At 45.4% G+C, this 14634-nt stretch overlaps 1 protein-coding gene across 1 annotated transcript in view; it reads right to left on the reverse strand.

Moving 5' to 3' along the window:
- Positions 1–8598: 8598 nt before the first annotated feature.
- Itga9 (integrin subunit alpha 9) overlaps positions 8599–14634 on the reverse strand; it is a 246687-nt gene continuing 240651 nt past the window's right edge. The window contains exon 23 of the mRNA XM_028767293.1: positions 8599–8760. Within this exon, the coding sequence (XP_028623126.1) occupies positions 8599–8760 (162 nt within the window). The remainder of the gene's footprint in view (positions 8761–14634) is intronic.

Genomic DNA, 14634 nt, shown 5'->3' on the forward strand with positions numbered 1-14634 from the left:
AAAAAAAAAAACCCTTCTCTGAAACTTTACTATGTGGCTCACATCTATACACGTACATTAAGAAGAAAAAAAAAGTGGTTTAAAGCTATTGACAAGATCAGCTGGAGTGCAAGGGGTTGGGGTATGAGGAAATACAATTCCATAACAACTGTTCCCAAGGTTTGTGGATTTTAAGCTTTCCATTGAAGCTTTTGGCAGTGTGAGTGGTTCTATCTGATCTGAAACACCACCTTCCTTTTGATTTTCAGACTGAAATGAAGACAACTTCTGCTGGTGCGTGAGTGGCATTCTCAAAAATGGCTTTATTTGGGGATTCCCAGTGACCACAAGGTTTTCAGATCTTGACACAAATCTGAAAGCACACACATATACACACACATACACACACACCACACACACATACACACACATGGAGCACCATCTAGATATATTGTGGAGTTTATTGGTAGCTAGGGATCTATCTCCCAAGCCCACAGCAGAAGGAATTATAGCTGGTGACAGTGTAGCTGATGTGGACAGTGTAATTTTTATCATTATTTTATTTAATTTTTCTCTCAGCTCATACTTTAGCCCAGGCACTGAATGTGGACATACACAGAAAACAGGGCTGTGTCCTTTGGCTCTCCTGAGAGAAAATGACAGACATCAAGTCCAGTGACTTTAGTGAGTGACAAAGCTGGGAAGGAAAAGCCACAGTGAAATGGAACCAAGACTGGGGTTCACAGATTTGGGGCTGGGGGCCTGGGGAGACTCCCTGAGAGGGAGGCTCTGGACTCGGACCTACATTCTGAAGCATAATTTACATGAAATCCAGGAAGGATAATGGAAGAGAGGGCCTGGGAATTGGATATGGGGGGGATGAGCGGGAAAGCAGAAGGAACTGTGAGCAAGAGAAGGGGCCAGGGAAGTACACAGTGCCTTGTTCAGCAGCCTGAAAGGGTCAGCAGGCTGAAAGGTAAGTCAAAGGGAGGTTAGGGTGGGTTAGTGAACAATATGGCCAGAAGGTTTGGGGTATGTATGAAGGATTTCAGACCTTGTGGTTGAGCCAATATAATCTTCTTGTTGGTGTGTATGTGTGTGCATGCATGTGTATGTATGTGTGCATGTGTGTGTGTGTGCATGTGTGTGTGTGTATGTGGGTATGTGTGTGTGTATGTATGTGTGTATATGTGGGTGTATGTATGTGTATGTATGTATACATGTGTATGTGTGTGTGTTTGTTTGTGTGTATATATGTGGTGTGTATATATGTGTGTATGTGTGTGTATATGTGTGTATGTTAGGTATCTTCCTCAATCATTCTCCACCATATTCTCTTAAGATACAGTCCTTTTCTCTCTCTCTCTCTCTCTCTCTCTCTCTCTCTCTCTCTCTCTCTCTTTTAGATACAGTCCTTACTAAATCTGCAGCTATCCAATTAGGTTAGACTGGCTGGCTAGCACACCCCAGAGATCTTCCTGTCTTTGCCTCCCTAGCACTGGAATCACAAGGGTCTATCACTGGACTCTCCTGTTTGATCTTTTTACAGAGATCCTCAAGAGTGTCTTGGAATTACATAGAGAAGCAATCACGACCAGATGAAGTTCTCCAATTGCAAAGCAGGTTCTCACCGTTGGAGCAGTGACAATGGCTCCTGGTGGAGCGTGTGCTGGGTAGTTCTGAATTTTTGTCCTTACTTTTTGGAGCCCACAGAGCAAACAAAGGCAGTGCCCCAGGATAGGAAACAGAGAAAATAGCTCTCATCTTGTTTTGGAAAAGAAGGGGGTGAGAACGATTAGGCGGTAGCTCGACTTCTCTACGAGGGAATGAGGCAACTGTTTTCCATTTTAGCTAAGAAGAGGTCAGGAGGGAAGTGAGCTTGAGAGACCAAGGCTAGTCATAACAGTGGGATTTGAGGGATGCTGGGATGGCTTAGCAGAGAGAACTCACTGGAAATACGGTTCTGAAAAGACATCTTGACCGCATTCTGCCCAAAGATAGAGGGGCTAGTTCATGTAATCCCCTAAGCCACTCTGGGGCAGTAAATCCATCTCTTGCTGCTGGAGAGGGGGGACTTTAAGCCTAGTGTTCCCCCTAGAAAGACCCTCTCACCCGGAGAAGCAGCATGAGTTCATGCTGGCTACAGTAGTAGAGATTAAGGCAGAACTGAATTGCTCAGTTCTGATTTGGGTTATCTGCTGGTGCATGAAAACACCAGGTGTGGTTGGTGTACCAGTCGAGCCTCAGCCTCCTGGAAGCCCACTGCAAGGGAGACTTCTTGTTGCAATTAGCATCCAAGCTTAGCCAAACTGTAAAACCCACGACTTTTCTCACATCTAGAAACATCATTTCCAGTCACTGTCACTGTGACTTCTAGAAAAGTGAGTGACTCATGGTGATAGGGAACTCCTCCAGCCTGAGCACTAATGAGTGTACATACATAGATTTCTAGGAGTCCTGTCTGAGCGCCATGTTGGGGTAGCCATGAGGGGTTGGGGGCTGGCACTTTTAAAGAGAAAAATCAAGCCGAGTAAGGACTAGGCAGACAGACCATCCATAAACATGTCAAGGCCATCAAGCAGAAAGATCTCCTTACATCTTCTCCTGGTGTTGCTTAGCTACCTGCCCTGACAGGAGGACTCAGGGATGTTGCCGACCATTCTCCCTGTCTTCCGACCATCTTCTTCCTCCTCAGTTTGTCTCTGTAGCTTCAGCACCAAGTGATGCGCTGTAGGCGTTCCTTAATTTTGTCTTCCCTCACCAGAAGGTAAGCTACACATGTGCTGGAAATGATTATGGCTCTGTCTTCCTGTCTTTTATTCTCTGTTGTAACTCGGCCCTTGATATGTGCTGGGTTTATTTGTTGAATGAACGGACTGTGGCTCAAAACCAAATTCTCCTGACAGCCTAGTTTAGCAACAACTGTCATCAGACAGGGAACTGTGACAGACAGGAACATTGAATCACATTGGAGGAACTATCATAACGTAGACAGGGCTTCTTAAACAGGGGCATGCGTGTGAACCATGCAGGGCTTGTCAGAGTGTAAATCTGGAGTCAGAAGTTCAGGTGCGACCTGAGTCTGTCTTCTAGATGGTGTTGCTGCAGCTGGGTGACATCATGATTGGCAGACAGAATGATGTCATGAGGCCTTGCAGGTGGCTGTGTGGTTCAGTGGTCAAGAGTGACTACCAACCCAGGTTCTTATGAACTCAGACCTTGGATGTCCCTCTAACTCTTTTCTGAGCCACCTCCCCAGCTCGTGATAAGTTCCTAATAATACAAATTAAATATTAATTGTTATCTTGACTGTAACAGCCCCCTCTCAGAACTGGAGTGGAATACATGTAGTTACCTTTCGCTTCATCAGAATAGGAAAGGCTGACCGTGATGCTGAGACTGAGGTAATGCAAATCTCTCAGAAAGCCAAACTTACAGCTGAGTAGATTACAGTCTCTTAGGACAGATCTCCAGCAGTGGGGAGTTAGGACTCATGTTTAAGTTCTGACAGTTTCTCTTTCTGTCTTTTATACTTGTCATATTTGTGGACACACTCATTGTTCTTGACCTTAGCCAACAATGTGTTCAGAGCTTAAACCTCATCGCTAACTTGCAATGCTCTCAATTACAGGGAGGCTAGGTTTGCTCATTTCCTACTTAGACATCTCCTGTGGATTTTCTGCCCACCCCCATTTATTATTTGGCGTTTCCTTGTTATTTTGAAAAAACAAATAATAGGTCACTTCCCTAGGTTGCAAATATCTTTTCCCAAACACTTTTGATCTTTGTCTGTGAAGTATTCTGATGTTACAAAAGGTTAACATCTTTATAGATTTATATCCGTGGTGGTGGGCTGAATGAGAAATGTCTCCTGTAGGTTCAGATATTTGAGGTCTCACCTCCCGTTGGTGGTGTAGACTTGGAGGAAGTGCATCTCCAGGGTTGGCTTTGTCATCCACGGCCTTGCCCCATTCCTGTGTTCTCTCTACTCGGTGTTTGCAGTTGAAGGTGTGATGAGTCAGCCTTCTGCTCCCCTGCCTGCTGCTTTATTATGGACACTAAAAATTGGAGCCCAAATAAGTTCTTTCTTTCTTAATTTGCCTTTGGCCATGGCATTATCACAACAGAAAAGTGACTGATACATCTGTCTTTTCTTCGGGGATTTGTGACTGGTTTAGGAGACCGTCTTCCCATCCAAAGGTTATGAGAACATTCAGTACTTTTTTCAAACAAACCATAGAGCTTGAATTTATTTACTTTTTGTCTGCATCGTACAGGTTTTCTGTGACTTCTTCCCAAATCTCTTTACATCATTTGCTGAATGGTCTGCATACAACTTCTACCTTTGGGAGCTATCTTTCTTCTTCTTGTTGTTGCTCCTTTTCCTCTTCCCCTTCCCCTTCCCCTTCCCCTTCCCCTTCCCCTTCTCTTCCCCCTCTTCCTCTTCCTGTTCTTCTGTTCTTTTGATTTTTCTTGCTCTCCTCATCCCTCTCCTCCCCCCCTCCTCCTCTTCCTCCTCTTCTCCTTCTTCTTCTTCCTCCTTCCTCCTCCTCTTCTTTCTTCCCCTTCTCCATGTACTCTTCTTCTGCAGGAGGTTGTGTGCTTGATGCAAGTCTTCCAGAAAGCACACAGGGTCTTGGAGGCTTTAATTATGAGTACTCCTAAGAGGTGCAGGTGTGATCAGTACTAAGCTACCTGTCCTTGTTAGCTTTAATTGGTAACTGGATACAGGCTGGAGTTACCCGAAAAGGGAGTCTCAGCTGAGGGATTGTACAGTCTTTGTGAGAATGTCCTGACTAGTAACTGATGTAAGAGGCTCCAGCTCAGTGTGGGCAGCACTATTCAGGAAAGGTTGGTCCTGGGTTGCATAGGAAAGCTAGGTAAGCACGAACCTGGGGTTGAGCCAGCAAGCAGCATTTCTCCATGCTTTCTATTCCAAGGTCCCTGCTTGACTTCCTGTCCTAAATTTCCTCAATGATGACCCATGACCTGGAAGTATACATTAAATAAACCCCTTCTATCCAAGTTGTTTTTGGTCAGGTTGTTTTTATCCCAGGAGCAGAAAGGAAACTAGAAGACTACCCAAGTCCCCTGAGTGAAATTCCTGTTCCATTCAGTGTCCTGAAGGATGTGGTAGAAACATCACGACCTTAGCCAGTCATAACTGATCTGCTGAGGGGTCTCAGGCTCCACAGAGCAAGAGAGGGCTGGGCTGGGCTGGGCTGGGCACTACCTTCACATTGAGAAAACATGGGCCGAAAAGCCAAGGGTGAGCTAGCTTCAGGCCTCCAGACAAGTGTCTGAGATCCTTGCATGTAGCTGCAACATGCCACCCACATGACTGTTTCCAGGTTCTTCATCAGCCACACAGTGACAGCTCCTCACAGGAACACAGTGCCACAACAGTCGCTGTCTGGGAATGGCTTTCCTATCTCATGCCAATGCTCATGGCTGGTCTTTTTCACTGGGGTTAGCCACTGGGAATTCTGTGACTGATCATGCCCTAAGTATGGTTTTGAAACAAATCTAAGGGTCTGCTTCTGAGAACTTAAAAACCAGAAGCCATCTCCTCTTTCTTCTTGGGAGTTTCAGGATTACCAGCTAGACTCACAGACCAGCCATTCCGAAAACCCTTGAGAAAACCTATCACGTATCTGTGGACAATAAACCAGGCAAGATGAGAAAGAGTATGTACACATGTGGTTCTAAAATGCCTCGAATATCCAAGTGACTTCCACACAAGTGCCATAGGCATGACACATGGCATAGTATGAGGCAAACAAGCAACTGAGCAGGCACCTCAGCGACTAGGACCTGCTCGGCACTTAAAACACTCACATGGTTTTAGTCTCTGGCCCATGTGACCCAAGAGGACGTCGATGCCAGAAATCATGACAGCATCCCACAAAGCTTCCCAGACCTCCACCCCGTGGCAGTGTCCTTTAGACTCTAGGCTTAAATGTGTCACAGGCCATGGGCTTGCTACCTGCTTTTCAAACCATGTATGGAAAGACCATCTCTCTGGCTGTCTGCTACCCCTCCCATGTTTTCCTGATCTTCTCAACCCAGCTTGCATGTCCTTTCCTGTGTGGTGAGTCTGCTGAGTCTCCTTTCCAGAGGTTCAGAGAGAGGTAGATGCCTCACACTCCATCTCCCTGGAGATTAAGCCACCTCTCAGCTATAAATCAAGTCACTGGGTAGAAAGGGTCTGTTGAGAGTGTAGTCAGTGTTTCCCTGAACTCATAGAGTTAGCAACTGCTTTAGAATATGGAATTGTTTTCATGCTCCACAGATGGTTTCTGATCATCTGTATTATAGTCTGAGCATTGCATTAGGTCAGAGAAAGAGAAGGGAGAGAGACAGAAAGAGAGAGACAGACAGGCAGACAGACAGACACACAGAGAGACAGAGTGATACACACACATACACAGAGAGAGAGAGACAGAGACAGAGACAGAGACACATGGAATGAGACAGAGAGTGACATACACACACACACACAGACAGGAGAGGGGGGAGAGGGAGAGAGAAAGGGAGAGGAAAAGGGAGAGGGAGAGAGAGATATATTTCTGTCCTTATAGGAAACAGACAGGAGGCAGCTTAAGTGGTCTAATAAGAAAATAGGTGTAGGGTGTCAGCTTGGTGACAAGGTGACATGCGAGCAGGCAAGAGGGGTGAGGAGTGTCAAGACAGAGACTGAAGGAGGGGCTCACTGATAAAACCTGAGGAGGCTACATGGACATCTGCTGAAAGAGCACTCCAGTGGGAAGGGAGGAAGGCTGAAGCTGGAGGTAAAACACCATCTGCAAACAGCAAGGAAGCTAGGAGGGAGGAGGCTGGGGAAGAGGAAGCTGGGAGGGAGGAGGCTGAGCGGGAAGAGGCTGAGCAGGGGAAGGCTGAGCAGGAGGAGGCTGAGCAGGAGGAGGCTGAGGTGGGTGATAGGCAATAGAGCATGGGGACAGCAAAGCCACTGAGGACGTTATGGGGAAAGACAGCCATGGCAGATTTTTACACAGAAGTGTGTCAAGACCCAACGTGGGCTGTAAGAGACCAGGGCAAAGACAGAGATACCAGTGAGGGGACCACTTACCAAAACCCGAGTGACAGATGGCAGGCAGCATTTAGACTAGAGCTCTGGAATCCAAGGCACAAACAGTGCTAACCCTGGGGTTTTCACGAAGGGTACACGGTAGGTTTGCTTGCATGCTAGATGTGAAGTGTGTGAGGAAAGGAATTTAGGGTGATGCAAGGCCCTGGGCTGAAGGACAGAGTGGCTGCTTGCTGAGATAGAGAAGCAGGCCTGAAAGGTGCTGTGGTCTGACCATGGTTTACGCTCTAATACTCACACTGGCAGTTAATCTGTCTTTAATATGACGACAGTGCTTCATATACAGTGCTTAAAGAGGGGACCTTTGGCAGTGACTGGAATTGAACAAAATCACCAGGGTGTAGATCCTGTGATCAATTGCTGGTATATACATAACAGGAACAGAGCCTAGGAAAACGCGCGCGCACGCGCACACACACACACACACAAATACACATACACACATACATACACACAAACACACACACAACACACACACACACTTGCATACAGATATACTCATGCATACAGACACATATGCACACACAGACACACAAGACACACACTGACACATAGACATGTCCACACACACACACACACGCACACACACAAAGACGCATGCACAAACTTCCTGCTACATGGTGATCTGTACCACCTTGGGATACTGTTGACATGAAGTTCATCACTATATAAAGAGGCATACCCTTTAGACTGTGGTCAGTACTGTAAGGTCAAATAAACCTATTTTCTTTATAATCTACCCCAGCAACAGTATTGTGTTATAAGCAGCAACAACAAAAAGCTGATCAGGAGGGGTGCCACTGTAGTTTAAGTAAAATCCATTAGGCACTGATATAGTTGGTTGATAAATCCTGAAATTCCCAGAAGGAATCTGGGCTGGAGAGAAACTGGTGGTGTCATCAGCACAGGCTAGATTTTGATCCATGGGTCTTGCTGAGCCCCAGGGAAGGAGTGTAAAGTAAGGGAGGCCTGAGTCCTTTAGCAGTTGGGAAGCTAGAGATAAAAGTCACTGGGAGAAAATCCTTGTAGCTAAGGAGTATGCTTTAAAGCATGTGTGTAGCACTGACCACACGTGGCTTATAAAGCGTCCCTTCAGACAAAGTCAGCCACAGGTGACACAGAATCAGGTGGCCTCATATTCTGCACATGGACTTGGGTTTCAGGCTCATCATGCCTGTGTCTTACCCCACTGATCTTTAATCCCTGGGTATCAGTTTCCTTTGAGATTCTTTACGAATGTTGAGGCTCTTCTTAAAGAAATGCACACACATACACACACAAGACTGAAGATAATTTTCGGGAGTTCCCAGAGGAACCACAAATCACTCTAGGCAACGAATTTACAGCTGTCCCCTCCTCGTCCCTTCCAAGGTCTTGTGACATCAATCAAATTTCCTCAACATAGAGATAGATGTCTTTCTTCAGGCTTCCCCTGGCATGGCTCCTAAGTGTGAAATCAGTTTGATTTCCTGAGCCTCCTGAGAAGATTCCAGGGTAAGTGGATACAAATTTCAAACAGGCAGCTCACAGCTGAAGCCGACATAGGACACGGATGGAGGACTTACCACCATGCCCTGGACCTGAAACATCTCTGCGCCACCAGGTGACAGCCGGCTGGGGAAGGAGATGCTGACGGACGATCCAGGAAGGGTGCTGGGGCCGGTGTTATAGACCTGTGGGGCGAAGCACATGGCCAGTGTCAGCGACACACAAGACCTTCAAGTCATGTGACACATCATATGTCTTAAGAGTCTCTGAGCTGTACACAGAAGCATGACGGCATGGTTCTAGGATGTGATTTTATTGCATCTAGATATGCTTTTACTTGAAATAGAATACATCATTCGGATCTGACTTTGAAATGAAAAACTAAATGACAGAGGTCTAACAAAACTGAATGTTTTCTTGTCCTCTTCTTGCTCAAAATTGTATTTAATTTTACATACCTAGAAATGTATTCATTGATGATAGTTGGTGGGAACTCAGATATCAAAATGAAGTTCAGGGGTTCTCAGCATTCTAGAGCAAAGTAAGAATGATCTAGGGGGCTCAGTCAAACACAGGAGGGCGCTGTGGGCAGGGCCAGTGTTTCTGAAGCAGTTGAGATGGGTGGAGGTAGTAACATCTACATTTCCCAGGATACACTGCACCCAGGAGTCATCTCCAAGACCCAGTGGCCTGGTCCAAACTTATTCTTTGCACAGTTTGTGATAATGATAGGATTCAGTGACCAAGGGGCTGGTCCCAAAACGAAGTTTTCTTTCCTACAAAGGACTGTCACAGGAGCTATCTAGGTAATTCTGATGACACGGTTTGATGACATCTGTATATCTCTTCTTGAATTCTGTATCAGATCAGGGTAAAACTTTACGCCTGTTTTCCTTCTCTAATTCATCTCAGAGCCAAGCAAGGAGGGGAAAGAAAGAAGCCACAAAGAGATCCCCAGGGGTGAGGTGACAGAGCAGAGACTGACAATCAAACCCAGGGCAGAAATAGAGTAGGCGGAGGAATTTAGAAAATGGGTAACTTACAGGAACAGAAAGAACATTATTGGCTGCCTGTGGTGGGATAAAATATTTTAGATTATTCAGGTGGGGTCATTATAATGATCTGCAAGTGGGGCTGGAGCCCATGAGCTGTTACAGAGTAACCAAGACTGGGCTAGCCCATGAGCTGTTACAGAGTAACCAAGACTGGGCTAGCCCATGAGCTGTTACAGAGTAACCAAGACTGGGCTAGCAGATATCCTTTAGCGGAGTAACCAAGATTAGGCTAGCCATGTGTTGTAACAGAGTAACCAAGACTGGACTGCAGTTTCTTCTGACACATGTTTCCTGCGTGTTTTACCCACTGTTGTGACCTACCACTCAAGAGAAGATTCCTTCCAAGATTATCGCTCTCTTACATTGTACCTGGGCACCTAAGAGCTCTGGTGGGAAGGTCTCTGGCACCATTCAATCAAACTGTGAATGGAGAGGAAACATTCTCTAGGGAAATTAAGAGTGCTACTCTGATGAACACATGAATAACTAAGCAAACAGGCTGTGAACAGGGATGCACCACGGAATGTATCAGAAGAGTGATGTTGGCACACTTGCGAACAGCACTCAGTCTGCAGCCCGTGGATGGAGGGGTGATTCCGACGTTCAAGTCTTACTGTTTCAGAATTATAGTCCATAAGGCGATAGCTGCTAAAGCCAGATTCCTTTGATGGGTCTCTGTTCCTGTCCCTGTTGCTTCAATGAAATATCTCTAGAGAAACGCTTCAAGGGACGAGCTGTTTGTTTTAGTTCACATTCCAAGTTAAAGCAAATTGTCTCAGAAAGGTTAAGGATGCAGGAATTTGGAGGCTCCTAGTCGTTAGCACATCTATAGGCAAGAACAGAGGGCAGTGAACCAATGCATTCAAACAAGTAGCTCTTTTTCTCTATTCTCATACAATCCAGGAGCTTCTGCCAAGGGAATAGTGCCACCCAGGGTGGGCAGGACTTTCCACGTCACTTAAAATGAAGATAATTCCCCACAGACATATCCAATGACCAACCTATTAGAGACAATCACTCACCAAGACTCAATTCCCAGGTTATTCTATGACTGTCCCTAGTTGATGAATAAACTAACCATTACAAGCCCAGGGAAAGTACACTGATAACCTAGAAAGAGTTTGCCAATGAGAACAGTCATAATCAGTGGTGGCAAGTCAGACATCAGTGTGATGGGTGTTTTCATGGAGTTGATGCCAACTCTTATGGGTAACCTTGCAGAGTCTGAGACTTCCAGGCAGGAGGTCACTTCATAGTTGAGGGGGTTGTCAGGACAGTTTAGAAATGAAGGCTGACGATAAGAACAAACTTCTACCATCTCAAAACAAAACTTTAATGGACGGGGAGTTGTCTCTTATGCATTAAAAAAAAAGTGTTTTCTTGAGATGGGATTTACTCCTGGCTAAGATGCAGTGAAGTTGTTAAAATTATCATGGGGGATTTAGAAGATGGCCTGAACTTGGCTGACAAGGCCCTGCCAGATACCAGAAGACACTCCAATTTTGTAAGTGTTTCTCCTGTAGGTAGGATTTCAAGCAGCAGCCTGTCCTATCAAGAACTCTTCATGAGCTCAACAGTCAACTGATGGAGTTAACTGTCCCTGTTATTTTCAGAACTTTGGACCAGAGATTCTGCAGCCTTCACCTCTGACAGCCAGGCTGGTCAGCATGCATCCTCATGGGGGCAACGCCTTCTTCCAGCAACAACATTAAAAAAAATGCTCAGTTCACCAATAAAGTACACTTAATTAAAGCATGTTTCTTGTTTTTCTAGATATTCTGTTAGACACATACAGTATAAATACAAGTCCTATATAAAAACCTGTACCACTTGCTTGATTGACAGGTTCTGGAGCCAATCCTGCACCAATTTCAACTACTTTCAAGGTACATCTGTATAGCCAGTGACTGAGAACTGTGAATTGTTTATTTTGACGTGATGGAATTCTAAATTCTACAAACATTCTAAAATCACCGAACAGCATATTTTAAACAAAGTTTAAGAGGTGTGTCATTAAAGATTAAAAAAATAAAAACAGATAAATGAAGCTTACAAATTTGTTTCCTTTAGTTATGTTTTGAGAAAGGATCTCTCTCTATGAGTGCTCAGGCTGCCTTGGAATTCACTATATGAGCCAAGCTGTCCTTGGATTTCTGATCCTTTTGCTAGGACTGTGGGCATGCTCTTCCATGCTATGCTGCAGTTTTAAATTTGTCAGTTAAAAAGATGATTAGAATGGGATTCATGGGTGAGTGGAGGGAGAGAACCTTGCCTGGCAGCCTGGGGCTGAGAAATGAAATTCAGGGATTCACCACGTCTCTGAAGCTGAGACTAGAGTACCAGAGGCAACAGCAAGACCACCCGAGCAGTGCATTCACACGAAACTGAAGGTGTGAGCTCTATCTGTAGCCAGCTTTTCCCCAGAAAGCTAGGTCTTTAGTTCTTCTTCACATTAGGTTGTTCAACTTCGATAAAAGATTAAAAACAACAACAACTCTTGATTCTCAAAGGACAACATTTATAACAACTGCCCTCAGACAAGAAATGGAAACGGTATCCAGCCACCACTGAAAACAACTCATTTCAAGAAAACTCAAAAGCTCAGAATTGCAGAGACCCCCACCTGCAATTCCGGTGCCTGGGAACCCCATGGAAAGGGTGGGTGGTTGAGCACAGGAGGAGGGTTCCTGTTACCTGATCTTGCTTCTTAGAGGCAGCTTGTAAGACCAGATTCACCTTTAACATTATCTCCTCAGAACTTAGGAGGCATAAGCAGAAGAGTTCTAGCCAGTTCTAGGCTAACATGGGTCACACAGAGAGACCTGGTCTCAGAGAAACGATAAAGCATCTAGGTGTGTCACATGATGTTAACCCCAGCGTTCCTGGGACCAAGGCAGATGGATGTCTGTGAGTTCCAGGCTAGACTGGGCTGCAGAGTGAGCTACAAAACTAAATCCAACAAACTGAAGTAACAACAGCTTGCCATGTACCATCCTAACATCTGCATCTGTGCGAAGGTGTGTGCGTGACATCTGTAATATATTTCCTTATAATTCTCCAGGTGGGGGAGCATTTTGACTCCTGATGGGAAAAATAAAAATAAATGAATCCGAATCAAACCAATTACTATTAACAGTCAACAACCTTCTGTGTCTCTGTTGGGAAAACTGCTCACAAGGCTGGCATAGAAAACCAGCCTAGACTAGAATGTCTGTCTCTTCCCATCTGCAATGGAGTCTTTCAGCTTATATGTATCTTACTGAGTGGCAGACCTACTAATAGAAGTCACAGAAGGACCCCCTCCTTGGGGAAGTCTTGTTTCTGCTTCAGGAATGATAGCACTGACTAAGGAAACAATCAAGAGATTTCTCCATATTCCTTCCCTCCTCCCACATAAGCCTCGCTCCTGGACATATCAGTTTCTGTGACCTACCAGCTGGACAGCTGTACTCACAGAAAAGTGAGTCAGTAGATAGTGTTTCAGGAAACATAGCCTCTGCTAATATGTGTGTTTGTGTGTGTGTGTGTGTGTGTGTGTGTGTGTGTGTGTGTCCTCACGCATGCATGTAGGGGCTCTTCTAATCTGCAGGTCACTAGCAGCTTTCAGACCTAGCCCTCTGCCTCAAACTTGAATTGATGGCTGAAGCCCTCTCAGGTTCTGGGTTTTATCTGAGGACCATGCCAATCACGGGTTCCCCAGGGACACAGTCTCTGCTAGGTTCTTTGCTTCAGGTCATGCATGAAATAAGCTATGCTCGTAGATAGCAAACTTTAAGTTCCCTTTAAAAATATCTTCAGAGAACCAACTGGAAGAATAGGCTGCATGCTCTCAGAGTCCATCCATCCATCATTCAATCTACCCATTCACTTATCATCTACCCACCCCATCCACCTCTCCTTCTACCCATCTATCCACCCATCCATCTATCTGTCCACCCATCCATTCGTCTGTTTTTCGGCTATCCTCTGAGCAGGCACTAATATTTGGTATCTGTTATAAATCTGGTATTTTATATGGCAAGCATTTCTCTCGACCCCTCCTTTTTTTTTTTTTTAATGACACTGTCTGGGACATTTGAACCTTTCTAAATAATTCCCTTGTCTGCATCCTGTATTTCAAGAGAAGAAAGGATATAAATAACAAAAACAAAATAAATCTACCTGGTGTTTGTTTCCTACTCAACCGAGAGAGACCCAAACGAAAATAATACTCGGGCCTTGAGAGGTGCCTGAAACCCTGAGGCGTGACCACAGCTGTCACCCCACAGTCTCGCTGAACTCTTTCCTAGTCTCCTCTGTAAATCAAGAGAGGGCCTGACAGCTGGGCTTAGCAAGTCAAGAACCCATCCTCTCTAGCCTAGAAACATGTGTTATCCATCACAGGTTCAGAGCTTTTCTGGCCAGAGGACACTCAGAATAGAGGAAGATTGTCTTCTGTGAGTCCCAACAAGCTTTACCCTCTTCCTCTGTACCCTCACCACATCAGCTTCAGCCTCATCCCCTACACCCTTACCACATCTGCTTCAGCCTCATCCCCTACACCCTCACCACATCTGCTTCAGCCTTATCCCCTATACTCTTACCACATCAGCTTCAGCCTCATCCTGTATACCCTCAGCACATCAGTATCTGTCATCCCTTATGTCCACGTAGGAGGAACCAAAGGCAAGGAAGATCATTGTTACTTAGTTCTCATAGTGAATATCATCTAGGGAGACCATTGTCTCCATGGAGGAGGATGGGCAGGCAGGGTTTGGGAGGCAGACCCCAGGACTGTGAGATGTAGTCTTCACTAAACAAGAGGGGTTATTTCTTGCGTTTTCTGGTCCTGGCCCAGGCTTGCCTCATCCAGTTCTGGGAGCACCCTGCACATCTTTTCTCATGGAGCCACATTTCTCTGTACTTGTCCCTTAAAGGACACAGACCAGCCAATGCTGAGACCCTTCTGGCTTCACGTCCAGATACTCCTATTTTGAAAATGTTCCCTTAGGATGCATATTTTAA

Source organism: Grammomys surdaster, unplaced genomic scaffold (genome assembly GCF_004785775.1).
Source record: "Grammomys surdaster isolate TR1022 unplaced genomic scaffold, NIH_TR_1.0 172, whole genome shotgun sequence".
In the NCBI taxonomy this organism is placed as follows: domain Eukaryota; kingdom Metazoa; phylum Chordata; class Mammalia; order Rodentia; family Muridae; genus Grammomys; species Grammomys surdaster.